Source organism: Lycorma delicatula, chromosome 11 (assembly GCF_047948215.1).
Source record: "Lycorma delicatula isolate Av1 chromosome 11, ASM4794821v1, whole genome shotgun sequence".
Lineage (NCBI taxonomy): Eukaryota > Metazoa > Arthropoda > Insecta > Hemiptera > Fulgoridae > Lycorma > Lycorma delicatula.
This window is the reverse complement of record NC_134465.1, coordinates 24,478,265-24,503,323: the sequence shown is the minus strand read 5'-3', so window position 1 is coordinate 24,503,323 and position 25,059 is coordinate 24,478,265. Positions and strand designations below refer to the sequence as shown.

The window sequence follows — 25,059 nt, the reverse complement described above, 5'->3', positions numbered from 1 at the left end:
CACACACACACACACACACATAAACATACACTTACACATACAAATACACACACACACACACACACACACACACACACAGTCACTCTCTCTCTCTCGTATGTGTGGTCTAGCACCATCCTGCGCAAAACAATTCGTTTCTTGCTCCTTTTGCCAGAAGTTGAGGAGCAAAGTTATTACGCAGCATGTTTAGATAACGCTCACTGTTGACTGTCTGCACAAAAAAGAATGGCCCTATTACCCCGTGAATTGAGTTAGAAGCCCAAAAGTGCACATTTTGTTTGTTAACAATCGCGTCTAGGTGAAAATGTGCCTCATCAACATTGTTCAACAATACGTCTTAATTCACAGCCCATCCGGCGAATGCCATTCTTTGATGTTTGTTGTCAACCGTTAACTTAGGCAACGCTGTTATTTTGTTCGGATACAAATGGAAATCTGTTTTTAAGATTCGCTGCGAAGACCGCCTAAAAATTCCAAATTGTGCTGCTGCTTTTCTTATTTATTTGGCCGGGCTTATCAGCAACGGTGTTCAGCTGACAGCTTCGACATTTCGGCGAAATGTCGAATCGGCGCTGTCGGCGCTGACAGCCGACAGTGCCGTTCGCGCTTACTCTCAAATACTGAACCGTTACTATTAAAATTTTTCTTAAAGTTTACGTATTGTGTAGTCTTTACACGCTGTTCAGCAGCCATTCTTTCTCTGTCAGCAATAGAGGAACGATACACAGACTGCGCGCTCGGAAAGAGACGAAATTAATATATAAAAAAAAAAATCTTTTCTTTTCCTGTTTAGTACCCGGAACCACCGTAACGTGTTACTTAAGACGATGAATGAGGATGATATGTATGAATGTAAATGAAGTGTAGTCTTGTACAGTCTCAGGCCGACCGTTCCTGAGATGCCCACATCTCAAGTAACCACAGTTACTTGAAACCAAATCACCAAAGAATACCGGTATCCACAATCTAACATTCAAATCCGTATAGAAGTAACTGCCTTTACTAGGATTTGAACCTTAGAAATCAGCTGATATTATGAACTGCTGTCATAAAATACATTAATAAACAATTATTGCCAAAACAAATGTTGGACTGTTTCATGCTACACTCTGTATAAATGTAATGTTTATTAGTTATATTAAATTAGTTTTTTTTCTTTTTGATGTTATTAATCTTGTACATTTGTTATCCGCAGTAATGATCCTAATTTTCCAGGAAGTCCTGGTTGGAATGCTAATTTAAAAAAGTAAGTATTCTCTGGTTTATATTTTAAAATTAAAAAAATTTATTTTTTTAGACGTACTAGTTAATATTTTATTCGCAAAACCTACTTTGAATACTTTAATTTATCACAATATTGTGATAAATAGAGCTTTGATTTTTACATCAAAGTTCTTAGTGGCTCGTTTTTTTTTCTTGACTAAAAATCAATTTTCATTGTACATATATTTTTTAAGTTTCTGGTATATTTTTAATTCTTTTGACACGTCGTAGTTGAATTCTAAGCGAGAGATCTGTAATCACCGTATGGATAATAAATTAAATATTAGTATTAAATAAATTGTCACCTTTTATTTTTGTAAACTGTCTTTTTGATGGATTACAATAAGTACGCATGAACGATGAAAATAATAGGCTATGTGACTAATTAAAATGTGACTGTAATTAATATATATTAAAATTTTACAGTTGCAATTAATCGCAACACTACCTTTCATACCATAATTAATTATATTTATTATTTTCCTGCTATAAAAATTCATTGTCAATTATATTGCGGACAACAATTTCCTTAACCTACGGACAGGACTATACACCACAGTATGTCTGAAAACTTCCCGAACTAAATTTCTGTAGTCAATGCAAGCTGCGCCATCTCTCCGACAACTAAGGAACTATGTAGTACGATGTCTGACGATTACGGGTACAAACTTTCATCACGTTTCGTCACACCAGTCCCCAAGCTGTATTCGGCCGCGTACGTTTGGTTCATGTGACCTAGTGCGAGCTCGCAACATGGAACAATGAAGCGCGATAAAATTTTGTGTTAGACTTCAAAAATCGGCGATGAATCTGCATCTCGTACTACAACATACACGCGTTGGAAGCGGTTTAAAGAGAGTCGTTGGATGACGACGAACGAAACGGGAGGCCGTCAACACCTTTTCACGACGAAAACGTTGCGAAAGTGCGCGCGCAATTGTTCAAACTATCCCAACTCGTCAAGCCGTGAATTCTAAATTCTATTTGGAAGTAATAAAACGCGTGATGTCTCGCATTCGTCGAATCCGGACCAAATACCTGGATCCGAATAGTTGGACTCTCTTGCACGAAAATGTCTCGGCACACAAGGCAACAGTTTTAACACGTTATTATGTCGCATTTCAAATCGCCGTCTTACCCAACCCGACTTGGCTCGAGCAGACTATTTTTTGGTTCCCGAAACCCATGTTGATAGGTCGTTTTTTCGGCGACATTCTGGCTATCCAAAGAGCTTGCACGGAGCAGTTGAAGGCGATACTACAAAGTGATTTCTCCGAAGCGTTTCAAGGGCTCTACAGGTGCTGCAACAAGTGTGTTAACTATAGAACGGTTTTATGTAGAGGGCTGATGTGAGTAAATTCGTTTATCTTTAAATGTGTATTTTTATTTAATCTAGTTGGAGAACTTTTCAGACATACTGTGTATAGCATTTTATGATCAGAATCTCTGTACATCATCCATATGTTTATCCCTCCTGTCTGTTTAATCCTTATGTACTTAATTTTATCATAACACAAAAACTGACCAAGTTTTATTTATTATACATTAATATTGTTTAAGCTCTGTTATTAGTATATAGCTCCGTATTAGAAGATTATTAATCATTTGAATTTGTTGTAACTTATAGCATAATTGAATAGTTTATTTTGTTAATGATTTGATTTTTTTTGTTGTTTTGTTTTTGGTTTTTGAAATCCGTTGAAACAATGCGATAAAACTATACAGGAGTATGAGTTTTCTGTAAGTATACCGCTTATACTGATATACTTGTGCATATATATATGTATATATAATATATAAATAAAAATGTAAATGTGCGTTTGTTCAAAATCTTAAATCTCCGAAATATCTTCACAGATTGCTTTGAAATTTTGACACAACGTGTTGCATTCGAATATTCGCGTGTTTTTAGATACTTATTATTTATGTACCTAAGATGTCAACCTGTGACGGGTGAAAACAAGCTTTTTTTGTAAAACATTGGAAGAAAATTTAAAAAGGTAAAAGGGAAGAAGGGAAAATGGGGAAAATCGGGAAAGGAAATGGAAAGGGGAATACATAAAATTGAAAAGGGTAAAGGAAGAAGAGGAAGTAAGGGAAGGAGAAATGGGTGTAAGGAAAGCGGAAAACGGTGGAACGGAATGGGGAAAGGAAGAATGGTAAAAATGAAAATGAGGAAAACGAAAATGGGGAAAAAGGGAAAAGAAAATGGAGAAAGGGAGAAAGGCTAAAAGGGAACGGCTAAATTTTGTGAAGTTCCTTAATGTTCATTTTGTTAATGTTTTATCAAACTTTCAATTGTGTTTATTTAATCTACATATATACTCAATTCTAGCAATATCGAGTCATTGCCAGGTCTGCTGGTATATGTATATATTTATTTATTTGAATATAAAAAAATAAATGTAGCAGCACTTCTGTGTTCATGTCATGCTAAAATAGTAATATAATATTACAATTCATTATGGAGATTAAATTTATAACAAAGTTATTTTTTTAAATAAAATTTAGACAATATGAATTATAGATTATACAATCTAGATTATAGATTCTCTGATGCTTTTATTATTATTGTCAAAATGTATTCTCTCATTTATCATAGTTTCCTTTTATTTTGATGAATAATAAATAAATAAATTAAAAAATTAGAAAAAAAAACGGTTTTTGTAATAGTGGTACTGAAATTTTACTTTACGATTCAATCTTCGTTGTATTTATAGTGACAAAAATTACATTAATACAATTCCAACTTCTACTGAAGATATGAATATCTGAGCCTAGAGAGAAAAAAAGAATTATTCGTCTATATTTATTCTTACTTATCTATCCGTAGATTGTTGCCAATAGTTTTCCACATGTCTCTGATCAGCTATTTTCTTGACCACAGCGTAGGGTCTGCAGCCCATGTCATTTTGTATGTATTAAATTTATTCCGTCGTATGTTTACCTGTAGCATTTTTCTGTTTTGCTGCACCTTCGTGGATGGACTTAACCCATCTTATCTTAGAATATGACCAGTCCATATAGCTCTTCTTTTTCCTAAGTACTTCCAATTTAGCGTAGATTTTCTAGCTGGCATCTTTAATCTCATTCTCAATAAAATTTGAAAAGATTTGTTATAATCTTATCCTAAATAATTTTCATCATATTCCGATAGCAGCATACTTCAAAGATTTCGATCCGATCATTTTTTCTCAGCTAACCCAAAATTCCAATTTTCACTGCCATTGAGAAATATATTCTCCACAACCATTTTGTCTTTTTCTTTCCTGAGAGTCACATTTTCGTTCCTTATCTTGAAAAGTTTGCAATTTTTGTCTGATGGAGTCTTTGCTTGCTTATGTGAAGCACAAAACTAAACTTGGATAAATGGTTTTCTTACCGTACCAATAGATACGTAAAGTAGTCTGCACTTGAAGTTTCTCATCCCCCAAGACACCGTTTACGTGAGTTCTGTCCCAGGTTATTGTCTTGATGTAGGTCTTTCCTTTATTTAATAATATATAGCCAACATGTATACTAATATAACAGGTGGTATTGTTTTAAAGTGGACGTATTTGATGTTTTTCTATATGATCGCTAATTTTTCCTTTAATGCCTCCCTAATATCATCAGAAATGATTATTTCATTATGCGCTAATTAAAAAAAGGTGTGCTTAAATTTTTATTAAACAAGATGTAAAAATGTCGCAAAAATATCCATGTTTCCCTGAATAACTCGATAGCTGTTCATTTTGTAAAAAAGATTGAGAGGGAAAAGGTTTTGGTATTAAATTTGAAAATTAAAAATCCATTATTTTATACAAAATTAGCAATAAAAGCCAAAAAAAAAAAAGATTCATTCGGAATTTTTTTCAAGTTTTTATATTATACATACGACCTTAAGATTTTGCCTCAAAAAACGTTTTGTTATGGTTGAGCAACACGCTGAATTTCAACAACATTGGTCGAACAGTTTTTGCACAATAATTTTGTCATCCAGATTAAAAAAAAAAAATATATATATATATATATGCGATTTTTCGAAATTGTACAGCCTGAAATAAAGTCTCTAGAAACTTGAGAATTTAATCACGTATAAAAGAGCACTCAAACTTCCAAACGCATTGTTAAAATTTTAAATCTTTTAATTAGAAAAGCTTAGGGAATTTTTCAAACGTACTTACAAGTTTTTTCTTTTAAAAAAACTGAATATCTTCACGAATTTTTATCAAAATTAATTTAAAAAGCACAGCTTAAAAGTACTCGGAAAGACGCTTCCTTTTTAAAAAAAAAGTTACGATTCGTTAATGACCTTTAGAGATATAATCGATCAAAGTTGACCGCCATTATGAAGATTTGGAATAAATTTTTATCGATAAAGTAATAGAATGATACTTAGCAATAATTCGCGATTGCCGGTATCATATTTGAACTGGATAGCTTTCAAGACATCGATCTTGAAAGCTATCATCATCTTATAAAGATATTATATGTATATATTATATTTATAAAGATATCATTATAAAGATAATGATTACTTTATAATGATAAAGATGATCATTATCTTTGTTAAAATTAGTATGTTTGAAATATTCCCTAGGCTCTTCTAATCAACCAATTTAAATTTTTCAAAATGAGTTTTAAAGGTTGAATGCGGTTTTATATGCGATTATATTATTGATGTATCTAGAGACGTTATTTCAGGCTCTAAACAATTTGGAAATATCGTATTTTTATTTTTTAAACTCTGGATTGTAAAAACTGTCAGACTGATTTTCTTGAAATTTGTCGTGTTGCATTATCATATCTAAAAGATCTTTGAGACAAAATCTGGAAGTCCTATTTATAACATAAGTACTCGAAAAAATTCCCAAAAATCTGTTTTTTTTTTTAATTTTTTTGACAGTAATTGCTATTTTCGCATCTATAACATATTTTTCGAATTTTAACAGATGATATTGTGTGTAAAATTTCATAAAAAATCTCTTTTCTCTCTCAATCTTTTCTCTAAAGTGAACAGTTATCTCTGTCAGCCGCCGTCAGGCCCACTCTAATGGCAGGTGCGGGGCTCACACCCGCCAAAAAACCCCCCCTTATACAGAAGCCCGGATTCCCGCCTTTCGACAATACTCACGGGTTGCTGTATCCTTGTGAACTTCTAGATAAATAAATCGGACAGCCCTCGGCACATCGACAGCGGCGACCTCTGGGTGCCACCGACTGCCTCCGTACGGAGGCTATCCCCTCCGCATCCATCTGCGCAAACAGCTATGGCTATCGGCCCACTTCTGTCATCCTAAGTATGCTCTTGCAGAACGTGTCTATGGCCTCCCAGGAGGCTTCACTAGACAATAATTTGTCCGTTACGTTATCCGGATTCAATTGTCCTACAACCGCCAGACACTCATGCTCTCTGAGACCCAAATTTCACATTCAAAAAATGTATGCCCAGCCGTGTCGTCCTTCCCGCAGTAGATACACCTCAGGTTAAACTTCCTCTTCATTCTACACAGGTAGGAATTAAATGTCCTATATCCTGTTAACAGCTAGAAGTTAACCTCCTCGTGTTGCCGCAAGATCAATTTCTTGACATCAGGGATGATGCGGTAAGACCATCTTCCCACGTCAACTGCTCCCCCCACCTTCTTTACCACTCAGCTAGCATACTGTCTTATGATACTCCCTTGGCCTCTCCATTAGATAGTATCCTTTCTGCCACCTCTAGCTTAACCGGGGTCACACCTTCCACCACGAACACCGCCCCCGTAGACACACCCTGTATGCCGATTTGAACCTCGATGCAATCTTCCTTTGCATACTTCTGTTTTTAACTGGCGCATAAAGAAATAATTATGGCTGATGATATTCGGGAGGCATTACAGCAAAAATTATCGATCGTATAAAAATACAACTTAAGACAGATTTCCTGGATTAAAGTATAGCTATAAAATCACCTCATTTCGGCAAGAATAGCTGAGCCGTCAACAAACCATATATCGAAATTTACTCCATGTAGAAAAAATACTGTATCCGACAGTTTTTCTCATTTCTTCAAACCCATACTGAATTTAACCATTGATTGAATATATCTGGCAGGATACGCATCCTTTGGTATAGTCTTGGTTAGAGTAATTTAAATAAAATATAATTCGATTGAAACAAATTCAATCGTATATCAGTTGGTATTATGTGTCTGAAATTGATAAATTAAATTAACTGATAATTTAATAAAATCATTCAAATCATTTCGATTGAGATTTTGAAGCGATAATGTAGTAAATTAATAATTACATTAAAACTGAAGACATTATATTAATTGAATTATTTATTTTTAGTTTTTTCATTTTTGTCTTGCTAATCTTGTTTATTTTTTTCCAGTAATGACCCATATTTTCCAGGAAATCCTGGTTGGCATAGACAATTGCAACAGTGAGTATTCTCTTATGTTTAGCAATACAAAATTATAATAAAATTGAAAATCGTGTTTACCATTTTTTTAAATTTCCTAATTAATGGTTGTTACAAGTAAATTAATTTGGATACTTCAACAAGTCATAATATTACAGTGATTGGAGCACATTTAGGAAGTTTGGTGCAGTTCTGGATGGCTCGTTATTTTAAGCGATAAAATCGATTTCCGTTGGTACTGCTGTTCTAAGAAAAATCTCTTTTTAATTGCATTGCGGACTATATAGTATTTATTCTATCATGTTTCAACTCCCCAGTCTAAAATCACATCAAACCGCTACATCCTAGCGGCCTCCTTCATGCAATTTTGATTTAAATAAAGCAAAATTTAATAATTTTTTCTCGGAATTAAATTATATTCTCGTGGCTAAAAACAACTTAAACTATACTCTCATACGATACTATTATAATAAGGAAACCTAAAAAATTGACTAAATCTGAGATCTCAACCCTGACTACTAACTCATGACATTTCAGCTAAGTATGATTTTTTTTTTTTTTGTCTTCAGTCATTTGACTGGTTTGATGCAGCTCTCCAAGATTCTCTATCTAGTGCTAGTCGTTTCATTTCAGTATACCCTCTACATCCTACATCCCCAACAATTTGTTTTACATACTCCAAACGTGGCCTGCCTACACAATTTTTCCCTTCTACCTGTCCTTCCAATATTAAAGCGACTATTCCAGGATGTTTCACTTCCATATAAAACGACACTCCAAACATACACTTTCAAAAATCTTTTCCTGACATTTAAATTCATTTTTGATGTAAACAAATTATATTTCTTACTGAAGGCTCGTTTAGCTTGTGCTATTCGGCATTTTATATCGCTCCTGCTTCGTCCATCTTTAGTAATTTTACTTCCCAAATAACAAAATTCTTCTACCTCCATAATCTTTTCTCCTCCTATTTTCACATTCAGTGGTCCATCTTTGTTATTTCTACTACATTTCATTACTTTTGTTTTGTTTTTGTTTATTTTCATGCGATAGTTTTTGCGTAGGACTTCATCTATGCCGTTCATTGTTTCTTCTAAATCCTTTTTACTCTCGGCTAGAATTACTATATCATCAGCAAATCGTAGCATCTTTATCTTTTCACCTTGTACTGTTACTCCGAATCTAAATTGTTCTTTAACATCATTAACTGCTAGTTCCATGTAAAGATTAAAAAGTATCGGCGATAGGGAACATCCTTGTCGGACTCCCTTTCTTATTAGGGCTTCTTTCTTATGTTCTTCAATTGTTATTGTTGCTGTTTGGTTCCTGTACACGTTAGCAATTGTTCTTCTATCTCTGTATTTGAACCCTAATTTTTTTAAAACGCTGAACATTATATTCCAATCTACGTTATCGAAAGCCTTTTCTAGGTCTATAAACGCCAAGTATGTTGGTTTGTTTTTCTTTAATCTTCCTTCTACTATTAATCTGAGGCCTAAAATTGCTTCCCTTGTCCCTATACTTTGCCTGAAACCAAATTGGTCTTCTCCTAACACTTCTTCCACTCTCCTCTCAATTCTTCTGTATAAAATTCTAGTTAGATTTTTGATGCATGATTAGTTAAACTAATTGTTCAGTATTCTTCACATTTATCTGCCCCTGCTTTCTTTGGTATCATAACTATAACACTTTTTTTGAAGTCTGATGGAAATTCCCCATTTTCATAAATATTACACACCAGTTTGTATAATCTATCAATCGCTTCCTCACCTGCACTGCGCAGTAATTCTACAGGTATTTCGTCTATTCCAGGAGCCTTTCTGCCATTTAAATCTTTTAATGCTCTCTTAAATTCAGATCTCAGTATTGTTTCTCCCATTTCATCCTCCTCAACTTCCTCTTCTTCCTCTGTAACACCATTTTCTAATTCATTTCCTCCGTATAACTCTTCAATATATTCCACCCATCTATCGACTTTACCTTTCGTATTATATATTGGTGTACCATCTTTGTTTAACACATTATTAGATTTTAATTTATTACCCCAAAATTTTCCTTAACTTTCCTGTATGCTCCGTCTATTTTACCAATGTTCATTTCTCTTTCCACTTCTGAACACTTTTCTTTAATCCACTCTTCTCAAGGATGATTAATATTTTAAAATGCAATGACGTATTTGAGATAAAAAACCTGTCAAGACTAAAGCTGGGAAAGTTGTTATCCCTTTCCCGGCTTTTTAAAAAAGTGATTACGTAGTAGACTAATAATTAAATTTTGAAAATAAGAAATTATACGTACATACGGTATTTATTTTCGTTATAATATCTTGTGTTACTAATCTTGTAAATTTTCCCCGCAGTAATTATACTTATTTCCCAGGAAATCCTAGTTGGAATAATCAATCTCAAAGGTGAGTGTTCTCAGGTTTATATCATTAGTAATATAAACTATAATAAAATTAAAAACATAAACACAAAGAAGGAAAGTCCAAGAGAACATCACACCCTTTCACCGATCCTTTCTTTCGCCAAATATGCAATAAAACTTACTACATCACCCGATCGGCACGGCTTGTCCAATTAACACGGAGATCAAGTGTCGACTCGATAATATCAAGCCGCAAAACGGTCTCCGTGAGCATTAATTCACACCTAGCACATTCATATATCACATGATAAGCATTATTCAACAGCAATAAATTGCGTCACATACTTGTTTGGGTGTACCCAAGAGGCGTCCCGCTAGTCAACAACATTAGGGAAAAGATCATGCGTATAACGCCCACACTCTGTCTCATCCCATCTGGCCTGCCACAGACGACACCATGCTGTTCTATCTCCTTTATTTTTTTCTTAGCAACATAACTCTGTTGCCTCTTAGACGCAATCAAGTCTAACGGTTTCACGCCTGCGATCAACAAGATCGCCTCCGGTGAAGTTGTACGGTAACCATCCGTTACCGTTAGCAATCCAAGGCGTTTAGCTCGTAACAAAATATCCCGATAGCTTTTAAATTTTAGCTTATCTGCCCAAACAGGTGCCGCATATAGAATAATTGCCTCGCAGACGTCCTTATACAAGATACTCATAATCTTAAAATTAAAACTCCAATCACGACTGACCACACGTCGAATTCCGAAGAAGGCATTACTGGCCTTCCCCGCGACGTATTGAAGGTGCTTCTTAAACTGAAATTTCTCATTAAGAAACAACCCGTGGTACTTTTGAACATGAAAATATCTAATACGTTGGTCTTGACATCCATACGCGAACTCGCCGCCTCACACCCATACATCCTTTGAGGAGCATCATTGTATATTCTATTCCCATCAGGCATGTATGAGTATCTATAATTGTCCAGTAAAATATATTTTTATAAAAGAAACTTATTATATGAACATATTTCCTAAATATTTAACATTTTTATCCTTATCGAAAAGTCTTGATTTTGGTTGAAAATATTAGAAAAATTCATAGAAAAATATTTTATTATTTTTTTTAATAATTTTGTAAAATTTTACCAAAATTATTCAAAATATGATGTTTTAAGAATACATTATACTTTTCACACGAATGTGAGATTATTTTTTTAAACCACTTCAAAAAAGGAGGAGTAAATCGATTTTCATAATTTTTTTAATCGAAAGAGTATACTTTTGGAATGGTCCGATAAAAATTTTAACCAAATCCGATGATATTCTCAGGAAAAATGACAAAAAACCGAACGGTTACAAATGGCTACGCCATCATTCTAAGACCAATAGTCTCGTCATCAAATTAAGTACAGCTTCCGGTAACTCTCCTTTCTCGTATATCCAGCCGAGGCGGTGAGAACGTGGCTCTTGTTTCGTTTTACAACGTTTGTGTATTAAACTGACACAATGAGCATGACTCTCTAAAGTTTTATTCTGTAAGAATTCACTGTTGTACCTTCTAATTTGTGGGAGTCCTATATTCTCGTTGTTAAGAAATCTCAACAGAAATATTCATACCACTTCTTAATTTTTCATTAAACGATCATTTCTTTTTTGGCAACTTCTCTTTAAACGTCGCTTAGAAGGCGTACTACCCGTATTTTAATTAAATAATAATATAAATATATTAAATATAATATAGTTATAATATATTAAAGATATATATAGGTTCTTAGATATCGCTAAAAATTTTGAAATAAAGTAACTTATAAAAATAAAAACCGACTTCAACCAATAATAGTGCTATAAATTTATAAATAATCATATTTTTATTTATTAACTAAACTATTAGTATTTACAACAAATAGCTATTTTTGAAGTTTTTGCGAGTCAACACAAGTTAAAAAAAACCTAAGATCTATATTATATAAATCCTACTTCAAACAATGCAAAATTGGTAATAGAAGTTTTACTACGGTAAAAGAGATCTACAAAAATATAATGCGACACAAAAATATTATGTAATAATAATTTATAGAAGTTTAGGTACATATATTATAAACAAGTATATATATGCCTTAGCCAACTCAAAATGGGATCTTAAGATCCCAATTTACATGTGGGAATCCCGTTTAGCCGCCCAGATGTTTGGTACTAATTTTACATAAATGTGTTTAATTTGTGTTGGCTGGCACCGACTTCAAAAATGGTTGGTTATTCGTTAAAAATACATTTACTTTAGTTAATGAATAAACATATAAAGTAATTTTTAGTACTATTATTTGTTGAAGTCAGTTGCTATTTTCATTTTTTATAAATTATTTTATTGTTTCAACATTATCAATGTATTTTTCGATGTTTTATAAATATTAGATTATATTCCGTTTTTAAATTTAATGTTCATTTACGGATTATACTGTAGTGGAGTTTAGTAGAGTAAAATAAGTATTGGAAATAACTATTATGTCTATCGGTTTTTTGTTTTTTTTTTCTTTTTGCAAATTATTCTTTGTTTATTGGGGTAGAAGATGATATGGAAGCGGTTGGAGTTAATTCATTTCAGTATTCTGTGTATAAATTATTAAAATTACCAACGAAAAACCGTAACAATATACGTATTCAAACTCTAAACCTAAAATATTCCAAAATTACGTCATTTGTATTTCAATTTCAAGCTTTTTTAATTAAACAACTAAATTCTTACTTATTTTGTTAATCTTTTCATTTTTTGTTTTGTTTTCGGTTTTTGGACTGCATTGAAATATTACGTTAAAACATTACAGGAGCTTAATTTTTTTGTAAGTATATAACAGTGTGTGTGCTTATATATATATAAAATGTAGTTCTATATATATTATGTATATTACATTAAAATAGTTATTAACTATTACCCCTTCTTTAGCCGTATTTTTTGATTGTATATAAAAACTTGTGACAAATTCTTATTCAGATAGATATAAGAGTTACGAAAAGGTAAACCTTGAACACTCAGTATAAACTAAGCTGTAAATATTATTAAATTGAATGTGGATATTAGAGGGTCATACACAGTACCATGAGAACGAAAACATTTGGTTAAGAATAACGTAAACGTATTGCAGGGCTGTTTATTAGGTAGATTTCATAAGAAAGCTACCTTTTTAATGGGTACCATGATTCGACTTGCCTGAAAATTTCGACATATCTTCGCGTTTCATTTCCTCTAGATTCTAAAACCACCATCAGTTCAAAAGTTTGTTTATATGTATTTCACTCTCTTTTGGACACGATAACTGCCGTAATTTTGCACTAATCACTTTCAAATTGATACATAAAATATAACGACCCAAAATCTTGCTCGAGTTCGATAATAAGCAAAATCGGACCATGGGGATGGAAATGGGGACTTTTTCGAAAAAAAAATCTTTATAACTACCCTATTTAGTAAAATATCGAATTCGTTTGAAGTTCCTACTATTCTTTGGATAAGGGCCTAAAACTTAAGTAAAATTTTTTGATATCACCAACCGTTGCCCGAAGCGATGTAAAAATGAGATTTCGAAGACTAAAAAACATCATACGTCACTTAAAACAACAGTATCGAATCGGTTTACAGTGGTCATTAGTTCTCTAAACATTACTTAAATCTTTTGAAACAATTTTTGATTTGACCAACCCTTACGGCAAGGGACGACCAAAATATTGCTGGAATTGTAAAAAGATGGGCTTGTATGCTAAACATGTAAAACTTTTTTCACGTGCAATTACTGTCGTGTTGAGTAAATTAGAATTTTTTCTTAATTTTAAGGTGGAAATCTTTTTATCCTCCTACTTATCAACGGTGAAATCTACCTCCGCCTTTCATCGTGCCGAAAGAGAATTTTCTTGATAGAATATTTGCAGGAGATGCTAATTGCAACAGGTTAGCCGATAGGAGCTTATCAAATATCTATGTCAATTTGGGACAACAATTAGACGACTTATGATTTCAGCCAGATGAAGCGCCAACTCACTGTTATCTAAGGGCACAAAAATGTTAAATGAAACATTTTCAGATCATCTGATAGATCGTGGAGGAGCCGTAAAAGATCCAGATCCGTCTACAGTAGGTTATTATTTTTGGGGTTATACGAAACGAAACGTTTATGAAAAATTACCTGTAAACACTGACGACTTAAAATGGAATATAATTAACAAATCTTCGTGTTTACCAAAGAACGTGATACAAGTTATTACGGATATCACTTAATGAAATCACACGTTTAAATAAATTTTTAAATTGTAATATTTAAAGTAAATATACGTTCACCTAACCATTAAATTTGTAGTAAAATTTGAAATTATCAGTTGTTATTATTAGTGCTTGATCCTTTAATGCCTTACATTAACTATTTAAACTTTGAACTAATTCTGAAGATAAAAAATGAAAGAGTTTATCGAGAAAGTGATTTCGCGTCTTGTTTCTCATAAAAGTTTCCACTAAAATCATCTTCACATCTCCTCTTTTCTATTAAAATATTATTTTACTTAAATTTGTCGTACCCGAGATGGCAGTAAATTAAAAATGCTCCTAATAAAGTAGTAATTTTGGCACTATGTAGTTAAGTACTCGTTTTTATTCTTTAATGTCACCTGTATAATAATATTTAAAGTTAATAATTAATAGTTTAATCATACTCTTGTAAATATATGAAAAGTAAAGTGATAAACAAAAGTTGACAAAAGTGACTAGTAATGGTAGTCATTTGAAAAATTTATTTTGTAGTATTTAATCACTTCCAGCATACCAAAAGATTGGAAGAGAAAAGATTTTTTTTTGTATTTTGAAAATGTGTAACTTTGATGGTAATTATTAATATATTCTCGATGATGTATCGTTTTCCACTAAATTACTAATGATTAAATATACGTTTTAATGTGTACTAAAGCGATAAATTATTAGAAATAAAAATTTATTTAAACAAAAAAAAAAAAAATCTTCAAATAGATTAATTTCGACAGTTTTACTAAAAAATCAAGAATGAGAGACTAAAATAATTAATGGTTTTCCATTAAGGAAGAAAATGTAAAAAACCTTTACTGTACGAGATCTGCCAGACTTGATTATATTGCTGCTATTGCTGTTAACAAATACACCGATTTTTCCCCGAAAGAATACGGAAGTGGACAAGACTAACATATTTTGACGACTCGCTTTTCTAACAATGGAAGCTGAAGTGGAAAAAGAATGGATTCTCATAAGAAAATTATACTTTACCGTTCTGCATATCATTTTATATGTATGTTATGATTTTATATAAGTAATAAAATAATCAATAACGGATATTCTGTGGTTTAAAGTAAAGGGATACATAATTTTTTTTAACGTAAGGGGAAATGTATCGCTGATTGTAACTTTTACGCTCCATATAATTATATGTAGGTAACATTTCCAACCTTTATATAATTTATTAAAATATTATTTAATTTTATTGTATGCAAACAATAAATTTTAATTTAAGGGTAGACTCGTTAACAAATTCGTAAAAAATAATTTAATTTTTTTTTTTTTTTTAATAAGCTTTTATTTATTTAACTTTCTTTAGTTATAATCAAATCTTGCAACTTCTATACCTTTTATCTATCGTATGAAAATCAATGAAATTTGGTACACATGTAACTTGGATGACAATACAATACTACGGTGTTAGTATTTGGATATGAGCCCCCCCCCCCCCTAACGCACTACCCCTACGCTAAATTCATGCATGTTGCTGAAAATTATTTCTCATGAACTATCGTATGAAAATCAATGAAATTTGATTCACTTTGATAACTTCGATGACAATACAATGCTACAGTGTCGGCATTTTGATATGAACCACCCCCAACCGCCCCGCACTACCACTACGCTTAATTAATGCATTTAGGTGAAAATTTTCATTTCTTACGATCTATCTTATGAAAATGATTGAAATTTGGTACACGTATGTAACTTCAATGTGTAAAAATAAATATTTTTACTTTTTAGTGTTAATAAACAAACAAACAATAATATTCTGATATAAATATTATTAAGAATAATTTTTTTGGATGTAAAAAGTTTATTGTTCATTAAGACTAAAAAGTAAAAAGTAAAAAAATGTAAAAAAAAAAAAAAAATTTCAAAAATATATTTGATTACATATAAAAAGGTATTTAAAAAATCTTTTATTTAACAAATATTAACAACATTAATTTAAAAAAGAAACAAATGAAAAAAACCCTCTAAAAAGTAAAAAATAAGAATTAAATCAAATTGAGAATTTTAAACAAAAAAATATAACATATTAACAAATATAAATATGCACTGAAAAGTAAAAAATAAATTATATAAATATCTAATAAATAACCAATAAATAAATGTAAAAATTATTAAATTTTAAAATTAAAAGTAATGAAAATATACATTTTTTAAAATAAAATAATAAAAAATTTAAATAAAATAATAATTTTTTTAATCAGAATAATAATCTTGTAAAAGTAGTCTTGTAAAACTTCTATTATATTAATTAATTTAATTTTAAATGATATTTAATATTAAATATTATATGCCAAAATTTAATGGGGTAAGATCTCTTACCCCATTAAAATCTAAACTTTAATATTGTTAGAAACATTTTTTATTAATTTCTTAATATGAAAAACATTTTTTTATGTCTTCTCAATGAATTATTATTACAAATTTTTTTTGTTTTATAAATAATATTTTTTTCTTAGGAAAGATCCAAATTTTCCCGGAAATTCTGAATGGATGGCAAACTTAAAAAGAGAGACTACTTTACCAACCAAGTAAGCATTATTAAAAAAAATTTATTAGGTGTAATTAATTAAGTTTATAATTATATATAGTATTTTTGAATAATATTAACATAAATTCATAAAAAATTCTCTTTATAGGATAAAATCTGATTTATAATAATTTTGTACAGTTTTTGACGCTATAAATTCTTAATATTTGGATTTATGGTAACAGAATGTTGATCGATCAGAATGTTCAACTTTATTTTTTTTAACGACTTTAAAGAATGTACTATACACCAAAACACCATACTCTAAACTCCTTTGAGAAATCCTTTGAGAAATCCTTTGAGAAGACTGCTGCATAAAATCAATAAGCAATTTACTAATCGTCGATTTCATCTGCTGACTTAAATAAATCGATTTTGAGTTTTAAGATAATTTTATTATTATTTTTGATCTCTCAGGCTAAGTGGTAATATTTCGGACTTTTATATCGGGTACAAATCCCGTTCATTCATGGCATTTTCGCATGCTACAAAATTAATTTATCATCCATTTCACTTTTTTTTTGTAACATTTTCTTCTTCAAGAAGAAGTTCTTCAAGTTTTCGTCAGTTTTGTTGTTAATAAAAGTCGACTTGTTTAAAATTTTATTCCTTTTTTGTTAACATTATTTACATCAATCTTCTTATAATTAAATTCTCTACAATTTATGTTTAAAAACTGTATGATTTATTGCCAATTTAACAACGTTATTGTACGTTAAAAAAACGTGTTTTTGACCCTATTTTTGGCATTTTACATGGGATATCTTAGAAACTAAGAGATACAGGTCTGAGACCTATTTTTTCGATTTCCCAGCTCAAAAACCGTAAGAAACAATTGAATTTGTCCCTTAATTGACCTTCCCAGAATTTCAGAAAGCCTTAATTTACCCGGAGGAACTAAAACTCGGGCGAAATCTTTCATTCTGAATAACTCGCTAACGAAGCGTTTTCGGACCTATGTTTATATGAACGTTTTCCTTATTTTTAGCCTCTAGAATGAGTTGTCAAAGTATTTCTCTATCCTCCTGAATCATCCTGCTGTATATATATATATATATATATATATATATATATATATCAAAAGTTTTTTGAGTATATGAATGTCATGTATCCGCCACAAAAATAAGTAAATAAACAATTATTAACATTAAATACGATTTTTCTGGAATATTAAAACTGAACTTGGCCGTCTGCACAATGGTCTAACGAGACGTAGATTAAAAGAAAGATGCATTGATTATACAGCCTTCGATAACAAAACGAGAGTCAACTACTCAAAATAATGTCAACCACATCCCTCATAATCCACCAAAATTTACATCAACCCTTGATATTCACACATACATATAAAAGGATTACGTCTTAATACAATTGAACATTTAGAAAAACGCGCCAAAAACTTTTAATAGATGAAGTAACAAAATTTATATTCCGACCACATTAAACGTTTCTGCCGACACAAAAACCATTATAAATAAATCATTATAAATCATTCAAAAAATCATCTGGCATCTGTGCGAGTACAACAGTAACAGTTCAAGAAGGCGAAGTGCAGACCATTCTTGACGAATTATAAGACCATCCAGTTGGTTTTGATGCGTATTATGTGACTGCAGTTTATACCGATGAACTTTTAAAATACTATGTACATGACCTAGGTAATTCGCTTGGTCGAGAACTTAAGTGTATGAACTCAAATGTATATAATTAACATGACATTAAAAGTTAAATTACTTATTTTGATTGCGATAGTATGTTTGTGTAACCATTGCTCGTGAATGGCGTTAGATGTCGTGAAAAATAGAACCTATCTAATTTAGATTAAAACTCCAGTTTCTAGTTAAAAAAAATATATAAGCGATTTTTTTTTTATATAGCTTTTGCATAATCTCTGTTTTTACTGGATAAGGGATCCGTATGGCGTAAAATATAATTAAGTGTTCAATAATGAAGCATACTACAGCGCCGCAGAATGAGCGACTCTCTTTTCCTGTTTAGCCTCCGGTAACTATCGTTAAGATAATTCTTCAGAGGATGAATGAGGATGATACGTAATGAGTGTAAATGAAGCGTCTTGTACATTCTCAGTTCGACCATTCCTGAGATGTGTGGTTAATTGAAACCCAACCACCAAAGAAAACCGGTATCCACGATCTAGTATTCAAATCCGTGTAAAAATATCTGGCTTTACTAGGACTTGAACGCTGGAACTGTCGACTTCCAAATCAACTGATATGGGAAGACGCGTTCACCACTAGACCAACTCGGTGGATTGCAGAATGAGCAACTGGAACTAAATAATTGTACGCTAGCGCGACTGTAATCGTGACTGTAGGGATGTTTATTTTACTCAAGTCAGATAACCAAAAGAACCCACTTGATTGGTTTAGTGGTGAACGCGTCTTCGCAAGTCAGTTGATTTCGAAGTAGAGAGTTCCAACTTTCAAATCCTAGTAAAGGCAGTTACTTTTATATGGATTTGAATACTAAATCGTGGATATTTTTTGGTGGTTGGGTTTAAATTAACCACATATCTCAGGAATGGTCGAACTGAGAATGTACAAGACTACACTTCATTTACACTTAAACCCCTGAAGTATTACCTGAAAGGTAATTACCGGAGCCTAAACAGGAAAAAGAAAAAGGGTTATTTCTTTAACCTGGTTAATATCAATATTACTGCTATTTTGAAACATTCATATTCCCACCTAATTCTTACTGGATATTAAAAATACATCGATTTTTGGCAGATGGTTAAAAAATTAAGTGTATTAAAGGGGGGGGGGGATTCCGAAAAAGATCCACATAAAAATACTTTTAATTTTAAATAAAGTATGTATTTTCTAAGTTATATAACGTAAATTTATTATTTTTTTGTTTTGATTTTTGTGCTATGTATGATTTAGTGTACAGCTTAAACGAATTTTAATAACTAATTAATGTTCCAGTTGCAGGAAGATTGACGATGTATTTGGTACTGATAAACATCCTTTACATCCTCCAACTACTATAGTTTATAATGGAGGACCTTACGTTATATTTTTACCGGATTTACCTGCTACAAAAAGTACATATATTTGCAATGATCCTTTGGTATGTTATTTTCATCAATGAATTATTTCGTTATTAATTTTTTACCAGTAAAAATATAATCAAATAAAATCGTAGAATTACCAAGTAATTTTCCAATACATATTTCAAAAACAAAATTATAATTTGGGTATTGTGGGAAATTTTGAGCGATATAAATTTGTATCGATAATTTCATACGATTAATTGTATCAAATTAAAACGCCTTCTTTCGTAATTATTCTGTTTAGAAAGAACTAAGTTAATAAAAATAATTTCATTTAATTTTTTTTTCCACAGGAGAACAGCCTTAGTATATTTTACATCCAACAGCAACTTAAAACACTTAACGAGATCTGTTCAGAAAATAATCGAACATTTTTAATTACACCAAACGGAGATATTTCGTGACTTGCGGTTGGCAGCGTTGCGTTCCACATAACCTCCTCTGTAATTACATGTTCTTGGATTGTTATTTGAATGCAACATGTTTAAGTGTAGATAGTGATTTTTATAATGTGCCATTTCCGGGAGGAACGATACAACATAAACTTTTGCGTAAAACTGGGAAAAACGTTTTAAACTTTACAAAAACATTTTAACTTTTGAAACAAGCTTACCGAGATGATCCTCTGGGTCGTACGCAATGTTACGAATGATTTTTACGATTTAAATCAGTCAGTAGAAGGTGACCCTTTACCAGGAAGGCCTTCAACTTGATGACTCTCTCGTTCAGAAAGTCAACGATCTGGTGCATGCCAGTCGCCGGTCGACCGTCGTAGAACTTGCATCGTAGAGGTTAGAATCTCAATTCGATCGTGCCATTTGACCAAAATATTTAACGTGCATAGAGTTGCAGCAAAGTTGTTACTCATTTGATGACAGAACAGCAAAAAGAACATCGAATGGACGTTTGTCGCCAACTTCTTGAACAAGCCAATGACTATGAAACATTCATGCAAATGATAAAAAAGGAAGACGAAAGCTAGGTTTACGGCTACGACATTGAAACGAAAACTCGTTATAAAAAAAACGCATTTTACAAAAATTGTTACTAACATTTAAACGTGTTGCACTCAAATAATAACAGGAATACTGAACGAGATATCAACAATGCAAGAACATGTGTTTACAGAGGAGGTTATGTAGAACACAATGCTGCCAATCGCACGTCATTAAATATCTCCTGGCGTGTAATTAAAAATGTTTGATTATTTTATGAACAGACCTCGTATGTGCACATAATATTAACATATACACAGTTCTTTTTCTGGTATAAATTTTATCTTGAAATCTTATAGAAATGTATTGAATTAATATAACTGTCTGGTAATTTGAAAAAAAGAAAAAAGCCTTATACCCTACATTTTAATTTAGTTTTATAAATCTTCCGAATTGCATCCTAGCAGGGAAACATTATTACAAATAATAATTAATCATGTTACTTACTGTTTATTATTTTCTTCAGTTGTACTTTCACAGATATTTTTGCTTCATCATTTCATATAAAATTAAATTTTATTTTATACCAGTGGTTGAATAATTTTGTGACAAATTAACTATTATATATATTTTTTTCATATCTTGCTGTAATGTAATTATACAAAATTCTGTACTGCTTTTTCGCATCATTTCTTACTTACAGAATAAAGACGAGTGGGAAATATAGGCGAAGAGTAGAATAATTTATTGTAAATATTGTTGTAATTAATTTTATTACGTTTTTTAATTAATCTATTTATTTACTTTTTTATTTTAGTTTTATAATGAACCATTTTTGATGCTTGAAACACAATCAGCGCTAAATAATGGTTATGGTATAACAATTTTCTCAGCTTACGCACTTTACACTTTACAAGGAAGGCTATTTAAACAAGGTATATAAAGTTTATTAGATATTTATAATTTATTTTAATATATATACATTTACTTAGAGTTAAATATTTATTATTATACTATTTAGGAATATATAATATTTAGGACATAAGTTAGTCTTTACAATAGAAATTATTGCTCGGAAATTCCTTTCATCTGAGTTACATCACTTTTAACGGTGCTTACGTATTAGTGCCACCGCTGCTACAGCTTTGAAAAACAAAGTAGTCTGATTTCGGTGGAAAATGAACAGTCTCTTTATTAATTTTAATAAATGGTTATTTATATTTATTTTATAAATATCTTAACCTACGCTCGCTTCGCTCGCTAACCTTGACTAATTAACACCGTAATTTTTTGAGTATTTATTTAATAAATTCAGTAATTATTGCAATTATTTATTATTTAAATAATCAAAACACTCTTGTTAATTAGTCAAGGTTAGCGAGCGTAGGTTAAGTTTGGTTAAATTATATTTATAAAATAAATAAATATAAATAAAACCATTTATTAAAATTAATAAAGAGACTGTTTTGAATCTATGTTAAACTCTATATCAGCCCATTTTCCACCGAAAACTATTGACTACTTTGTTTTTAAATAAACTGTAGCTGCGGTGGCGTTAATATGTAAGTACCTGGTTTGCTATCTAACGTTGGAGTAAAGATTGTATTAAAGCTTAAAATCTTCCAAATATTAAAATTATATTACTGAATTTTTGTATTTTTAGCATTTGCTGCCTTTGATGTTCTAAAATTAGTAATTTTATTAAAATCTGAGTATACTTAATTTTTCTGTTAATTATTATTCTTTACTAGTTTGCCTATACAGAATAGTTGTTTAATGTTTAAAATATATATATATATAAAATTCCTACAGCTTTGTGTTGGTATTAAAACATTGGGGAATAGTTTGATCATCAGTTTTTTTAAAACTGTAATTAAAATATTTTCACTTATTCGGCAAACATTTTGGGAAACATTCACACTTTTATTACAAAGTGACTGATTGTTCTTTCATTTGGTTCAATTTGGTAGTTGTGCTTAAATTAAAGATGATTTTCAACTTTAAATCTCAGAAATGCTATATTTGGTAATAAAGATTATCATATTGTCACGTGTTTGCGGGTTTGACTACGATATTCAGAGCTAGCACTCGTAAAATTCTTACAAATATAATTTATTTACTCTTAAATAATACAACAGATAAATCAATGATAAGTAATTGAATACACATCGATTTTACTATACACATTTTAGTAAGTAATAAAAATTAATACAAAATTAACAAGAGCTTATGACAGAACTTAATCACAAAATTAACAAATAAATCTATTCAAGAATTATGGACTTACAAAAAGAAACTATCCCTTTATAAATTGAATATTAAGATGCACAAAGGGGACATGTGAATATTTTTAAATTTTACTGGAGATTGTAAAAACTGTGTAACATTTATAAATATTTGTTAAATATTCTGGTAAAAATCAACCGTAATTTTTCTATACTTTCTTTTGTGCCTTTCATGTTTTCAACACATTTTTTGTAAAATTTCATTAATAATTTTTTTTAAAACATTGTTTTTTAAAAACATTACTTGTCCCATTTTTGCAATGTTCAGTGATTCTAGGCAAACCCCAATTAAACTTTTATTCATATTTAATGTTATTAAATTTTAAATGTAAATGTAATAGAAATAATGAAGCCGTAAAAATAGGAAGAGAAAAGATTGTGGAGGTAGAAGAATTTTTTTATTTAGGAAGTAGAATTGCTAACGATTCACGAAGCAGGAGCGATATAAAATGCTGAATAGCACAGGCGAAACGATCCTTTAGTCAGAAATATAATTTTCTTACATCAAAATTTAATTTAAACGTCAGGAAAATATTTTTGAAAGTGTATGTTTGGAGCGTAGCTTTATATGGAAGTGAAACTTGGACGATCGGAGTACCCGAGAAGAAAAGATTAGAAGCTTTTGAAAAATGGTGGTACAGGAGAATGTTAAAAATCAGATCAGTTAAAAATCAATTTCACCAGTTTTTAGTTCTTAAACTTTCCACTCTACTGTATATATTTAAGACCATAAATGCCCAATTAAATTAAAATAAACTTTAGTTAAAAAAAAAAAAAAAATCAAAACAAATTTTTTTAACTTTTAAATATTTTAACATAAACAAAAATTATTATTTTTTAAATCATTTTTGAATATACAAATATTTTTCATCCAAAACCTGCGTTTACGTTATTCATTACCACTAATATTTTTCTTCATTTTCCTTATTGTTGTCATTGGAAGAAGAGGGCCCATTGTGAAATTTCCTTGTATAACTCATTATCAGTAATGTACTTAAACATTTTCTTAACATTTCTTTTTTTTAACGTTGATAGGAATATTTTCCTCGTAGGCTGGATATTGACAGTCATATTCCTACACTTAAGTTTGAATGTGTGAGACTGCACTCCACCAATATAAAACCTTACAGTGATTTTCTTTTATCGAATTTCTTAATCTCAAATGAAATTTTTCTTCTCATGACACTTGTCTTCCATTTGAATCATCAGATAAGCAGATATGTTTGAACTAGGTTTCCACCAAGACTTTCAAGTTCAGAATCATATCTGTTGTTGAATAAATTACTGAGAATCTATTGTTACTTGAAGCTCGTAACATTAACTCTCCATATGTTCAACAGTATAAATCCTGTCTACTTTCTGAATTAATTTTATTTCCATTAAGTCCCCCCTATCACACGGTAAAAAAGAGTGACTACTAAGAGGTATGCAGTGTGTTATGTTTCTAAACACGTTTTCTTGTTCAATGAGGGCCAGGAACATTCAAACCAGAGTGTGGTTTTTATTCTGCCCACCACACCTATCACTAAAGAAAATTAAATTTTGCATTTCCTCTATTTGATGACGTTTAATATAATCTAAAATAAAACTACAAATTTCATTTGGGAATTTATTTCCTATACTCTCATGGTAAACATAAATATCTGATTTATTAGTGCCCATATTGCGAATGCAAAATGTAAATATCCAGACTTCTCAAACAAAAAATATGTTGGATACTGACAAGTTTTACATATAGTCGAATGTTAGAATTGGATTTACCTTTGAGAAGTCTCAAAGAAGTCTTATCGTATAATTTGTTTTGCATTTCATTTAATTTACTGTAAAATTTTTTTGATCTTCGCTTGTGCATTATTATTTCTGCAGCATCTGTTCTCTTACTGTTATCACTCAAAGAGGTGTTCCTTAA

The 25,059-nt window shown here is 30.9% G+C and overlaps 1 protein-coding gene across 7 annotated transcripts in view; it reads left to right on the top strand.

Moving 5' to 3' along the window:
* Positions 1–25,059, top strand: part of LOC142332570 (uncharacterized) — a 61,762-nt gene that overhangs the window by 34,540 nt on the left and 2,163 nt on the right. For 2 of the 7 annotated variants that reach the window (XM_075379063.1, XM_075379059.1), the window contains 7 exons: positions 1,196–1,246; positions 2,989–3,003; positions 7,624–7,674; positions 12,850–12,864; positions 16,784–16,855; positions 19,803–19,947; positions 21,683–21,800. In XM_075379063.1, the coding sequence (XP_075235178.1) occupies positions 1,196–1,246; positions 2,989–3,003; positions 7,624–7,674; positions 12,850–12,864; positions 16,784–16,855; positions 19,803–19,947; positions 21,683–21,800 (467 nt within the window). The remainder of the gene's footprint in view (positions 1–1,195; positions 1,247–2,988; positions 3,004–7,623; positions 7,675–12,849; positions 12,865–16,783; positions 16,856–19,802; positions 19,948–21,682; positions 21,801–25,059) is intronic. The other 5 variants (XM_075379065.1, XM_075379061.1, XM_075379064.1 and 2 more) reach the window with 3 other exon arrangements.